The sequence below is a fragment of the Pongo abelii genome, chromosome 1 (assembly GCF_028885655.2).
Source record: "Pongo abelii isolate AG06213 chromosome 1, NHGRI_mPonAbe1-v2.0_pri, whole genome shotgun sequence".
Classification (NCBI taxonomy): domain Eukaryota; kingdom Metazoa; phylum Chordata; class Mammalia; order Primates; family Hominidae; genus Pongo; species Pongo abelii.
In genome coordinates, this window is record NC_071985.2 from 91,902,588 (window position 1) to 91,907,720 (window position 5,133).

General features: G+C 38.7%; 1 protein-coding gene across 1 annotated transcript; it reads right to left on the reverse strand.

Moving 5' to 3' along the window:
- Positions 1-3,340: 3,340 nt before the first annotated feature.
- On the reverse strand, positions 3,341-4,315 carry LOC100438911 (olfactory receptor 10Z1). Its single transcript, XM_024243950.2, has one exon. It carries the CDS (start codon positions 4,313-4,315, stop codon positions 3,341-3,343), a length of 975 nt encoding a protein of 324 aa, XP_024099718.1.
- Positions 4,316-5,133: the final 818 nt, after the last annotated feature.

Consider the following 5,133-nt stretch of genomic DNA (forward strand, 5'->3'; position numbering starts at 1 on the left):
CATGAATATTTTAGTTTGTACAATGAAACAACACACAGATCAGCATAGCAACTGTTTTCTTCTTGTTTTTTTTTCCATACTTCGAAATTATTGTAGATGTTATTACTCTCAGAATGACAAAATTCCAGCATAGCAGGGCTTTCTCTTGTCCTCCAAGCTCCCGTATTTTCTCTTAAGTTTTAATGTGATAAAAATAATACTTCAATATCTTATTAAAGTAATAGTTAATATAATTATTGATAAAATTAAGAATTAATTTTAAAAAAAGAAGAGGTGATACTATCTTCAAAAATTTCCAGGCCAGGTTTATTCTGAATAGGTTTACATGCCAACATTCTGATTTGATTTATAAAACGTAATGGTGTCATTTGCTGGTGAGAATTCTTAGATCACTTAATTGCTGTGTATAAAACTGCTAGCATTCTGCACAAATAGTCCCCACTTACCAGTCCATTCATGTTGCCACCTGATTACCATCTTAAGTCTCAGTCCCTTTCTCTGCATAGAAATGAATCTGTGCAGGACAAATCCTGTTATAGGAGACTTTTTTAAACAACAACTTGGTTAAAGCTAAAAAGTTATCATTGATACTAACAACATACAGGTATTTTAGTGATTCTTTTCTTAAATAGTCAAATACTATGGAATATAACAAGCAGAAAGTATTTTCAAAATTAATGTTCACAAATGTCTAAATTGTCTGATTATAAGTTACCAAAAATAGTACAGTTAGAAAAGATATAGGCCATCGAAAATTAGCATCGTTTAATATCACACTTACCACGTATGGATAGTCTAAAACTGTTTGTGCTGAAAATAATCACAAGCAAATGTGGATGTGATTCCATTCCCCCAATGCTAACCCTGCCAAAAATTTTCAAGGCCTAAATCAAATTATTAGTCATGTAGTGGGTCAAATGTGTGTACCTGGAAGAAGAGTTTGCCCTTTTTAAGCACATAGTCACATATTTAATCAAGAGAGGAAATTTGAATCACCAAACAAGATTTTGAAGACTATTATGTTGTCCCTATTCCAAATCAATTGTTTCAAGGTAGAAACAAATAGAGATAGATTCCAGAAACACCTATTTGGAAAAATCCCTCCAAGTGATTTTATACCCTTCCATACTTAAGACTACTACATGTGGAAGTTAGACCTTTAAGTATTACTTAGCAATACTTGAAACATCCTTACTAACCATTGGTCACTGTGCATTTAGGCAATGTTATGCTGGGCAGACTGAATGAATTGGTGAAATGAATTTGCTCACATGGCGTCAGTGCAATGAGGGATTACTTCTTCCAATATTCAGAACTTCAGAGTAGATGGCCTTTCTCCCCTAATGAGGCCCTTTTGGCTATCTGACTAACTTATCTACTTGTCTTCATCCTGTTCTCTGAGCTCTAGCTTCCTTCCTCTCAAATTCAGTTTTCATCAAATTCCAATTAGAGGATGTGTTTCTTTCCTGAGAGCATGAAAAAATATGGATTTCCGTCTGAAAAATATCTTCTCAGCCTAAGGTCTTTCCTTGTCTCTCAAGCCATGCCCCACTTCTATCTCACTGCCAAATCCTATGAATTCTACCTTCTCAAAATCTCATGTTTGTGATTTCCTTCAGTCTCTGAATGTCACTATCCATATTCAAGCCTCTTTGCCTTTCTTTAAGCTGATATCCATGGGTTTCTTGCTGATCTCCTTGCCTCTGGTTTCTCTCTGCTGAAATCTATCATCCCCTTTGCTGCTGGATTAATCTTCCTGAATCCCTTCCCAGATGCCTCTCTCTGTTCAACATTTTACTGTGCCTTATCTCCTATGGACAAAAGGACCATGTCTGAAGCAAGGTATTCAAATTCTTTCAACAAGTAAGTCTTGACTCAAACTAACTTCTCAGCATCATTTGTGAGGTGTTTCCAGCCCCTCTGAATAACTCACACACTCTGAAACAGGCCTATATTGTCTTACCATCAAGCCTTTGGCTATTACGTTCTTTCTTCTGAGAATGTACTTTCTCCCCAGTCAGTGCATTCAAAGCTCACCCATCCTTTAGGAACAAGTTCAAATATTATTTAAGACATGAAGTCTTCTCTGATCCTCCACCTAGAGTAAACTCTACCTAAACTAAAAGCCAATATCTTTTTCCTTCACACATTTTAATAGTAGCAACTGGAATTTATTGGAAGATCACTATGATCCAAGTGTTGTGCTAAATTCTTTGTATGCATGATCCTGTTTAGTCACCAACACAAAACTGAAGTTACAACCATTGTAAAGATAAGAACTCGGAAGCTGAAAAAATGTTAAATAACTTACCTAGAGTCACACAGCTAGTAAGTTGAAGAGTTTGGATTCAAACTCCTGCCTGAAGGTCTTGTGAGTTCATTGCACTTTCTCTAATAATGTCTGCTGCTATATATAACCACATTATATGTGGAAAGTAAAATAGGCAGAATAGATAGTTCTGCAATAGATTCAAAAGAACAGTATCCAGTTTGGTGAGTGACCCAAAGGAGAAGGGTCTTTGACACTCAAGATTCTGAAGCTACCAGAGAACGTTAACAATTATAAAAAAAATAGGAAGTAAATATATTTTCTGAAATAGAATCCACCCAGCTTGGAAAATCAATTAAAACAAAAAGGGCAAAGTAACAGAGTCAGAGATAGTGAGGACAACTATATAAAATGATGATTCCATGTTTTTGCTACTGTCAATAGCAAAATGAGGAACCTATAAGCACATGTGCCCCACTGTATATGAAATAAAAGTTGAAATTAAAAAAAATAAAAACATAGAAAGATGAAAGACACCCAGTGGGGGTAAAAATGACCCACCTGTTCATTTAACAAAGCTTTAAACTAACCTGTCAAGCTGATATTCCCCAGGTTTCAAATCTTGGAAGAACATTACAGGTCAAATAGTCTGATTATGTAATGATTTTAGAAATCTCTACAGTATCCCTGATGGGCTCCTGCCAGCCCTGCCTTGAATTTGAACACTCCAAACTTCCCTCATTTTGTTCAGCTCAATTAAAAAATTCTTGATTATGTTAATTAAATTTTTAATTCTTAATGGGTTTCAGTAACTAGGGGTGGCATCTAGGAGGCTGAAAGTTAAAATTCAGATTTTGGGCTCATTTTGAGTTGTGCACAGTGAGCAGAGCAGGAAGCCCCGCCTCCGCATTCCAAGCAGTCGGGGGGAAGGGCAGGAGGCAGGATAAGGCTCTTCCAGAAGATTGGGGGTAGGACAGCTTTGGCCTGAGGCCTTGAATACCTGGCCCTTTGGCTTGGGTTCTTGGTCTATGCCCAGCTTACACAAAAGAAAGTGTCCTATTGGGGTAACCTTCATCCTTTACCCAGCAATCTCCCTCTGAAAGCATTCCTCAGAGCTGTCTGTACAGCCGTATTCCTTAGACTATAAACAATGGGGTTAAGGAGGGGGGTCACTACAGTATAGGTCATGGCAATAAGCTGATCTCTCTCAAGAGAGTAGCTGGCTTTGGGCCTCAGGTACATGAAGGAGGCACAGCTGTAATGAATGATGACCACTGTGAGGTGCGAGGCACAAGTGGAGAAGGCCTTCTTCTGCCCCTCAGCAGAGGGGATCCTCAGTATTGCTGCCAAGATGTAGGCGTATGAGATGGTGATGAAGAAGAAGGAGACCAAGAGGACCAAAAGACTGAGGATAATGATCCTCAGCTCACTCGGGCCAGTATCCCCACAGGCTAGGCTCAGCACTGGTGGCATGTCACAAAAAAAGTGCTGGATTTCATGGGAGCTGCATAATGAGAGGTGGAAAATAACTAGCGTCATTCCCAGTCCAAAGAGGTATCCAATCAGGAAGGAAGTAACAACCAGGTGGGCACAGAGGGTAGGATTCATGCGGCTGGCATAGTGCAGTGGAGCACAGATGGCCACATATCTGTCAAAGCCCATGGCAGCCAGAAGGAAGCAGTTAGTACAGGCCCATGAGGCAGAAAAGAACATCTGGGCAGCACAGCCCACATAGGAGATAGTCTGGTCCCCCATAGCCAGGCCAGAGAGCATCCTAGGGATGATGCCCAAAGTGTAGCAGGTCTCAGAGAGGGATAGGAAGGAAAGGAAGAGGTACATGGGGGTGTGCAGATGGCTATCCAGCCTAATAGCTATGATAATGAAGACATTGCTGGTCAGAGTGACGAGATACAGAGAGAGGAACAAGGCAAAGAGAAGGAGTTGCAACTCCCCAGAACTGGAGAAGCCCAGGAAGACAAAATCCCTCCAGGAAGTTACATTGGTCTGCCCCGTTCTGAGAGATATATCCCTGATAGATTTGTTCATTTCTTCCACCTTGCCAGTAGATGCCCAGCTTCTTTAAAAGGTGGATGATATGGATTCTTTTTCTCTTGTTCCTGTTGTAACTTAAAAAGGAAGCTCTGATTTAGACTCTACTCAAACTTCAAAAAAGTATTTGTTAAATTAGACAAAAATGTGTGGGTCCATTCTCATATGACTGTATGTACGTATACACATACACAGATGCACAATCACAGACATTCATATGCACATACTTGCACACAAACATATATATGACTACATACATGCAGGTGTATATATGCTTTATAGCATTCACACATAATTATGCATATCTTACACATTCAAAACTATAAATTGTACATTTGCTATGAATGGCCATATCCACAAATATATCAGGCATGCACATACATTACAAACACATATGTATTTAGATAGCATGCAAATTTGTAGATACACATATCACATATAAAGATACACACACCACATATACGTTTATATTGTCTTTATACATACACTGTCACATAAGAAAACACATATGGACACACCCATATTGCTTGTTAGAACTTTGCGGGGAGGTGGGGAAACTTGATCTTGATGGATTTTGTTTTATAGATCAGGTAACAAAGATCAAGAGACGTGAAGTGACTTTCTTGTAGTCACACAGAACCAGGATTAGAAAACAAGTATGGTGAGTCTTAATCTATCCTTATTTTCCCCATACAATGATGACTCTCTTTAGAGACTATGGAACACACACTAATATGAATATGGAATAAGAAATAGTTTGTTCAACAATAATCACTGTATCTATACAACCCCTCTTCCAAGCCATTTTACCCTTT

Coding starts and splice junctions, on each gene's coding strand:
- LOC100438911 (XM_024243950.2), bottom strand. CDS start 4,315: ATGAACAAATCTATCAGGGATATATCTCTCAGAACGGGGCAGACCAAT.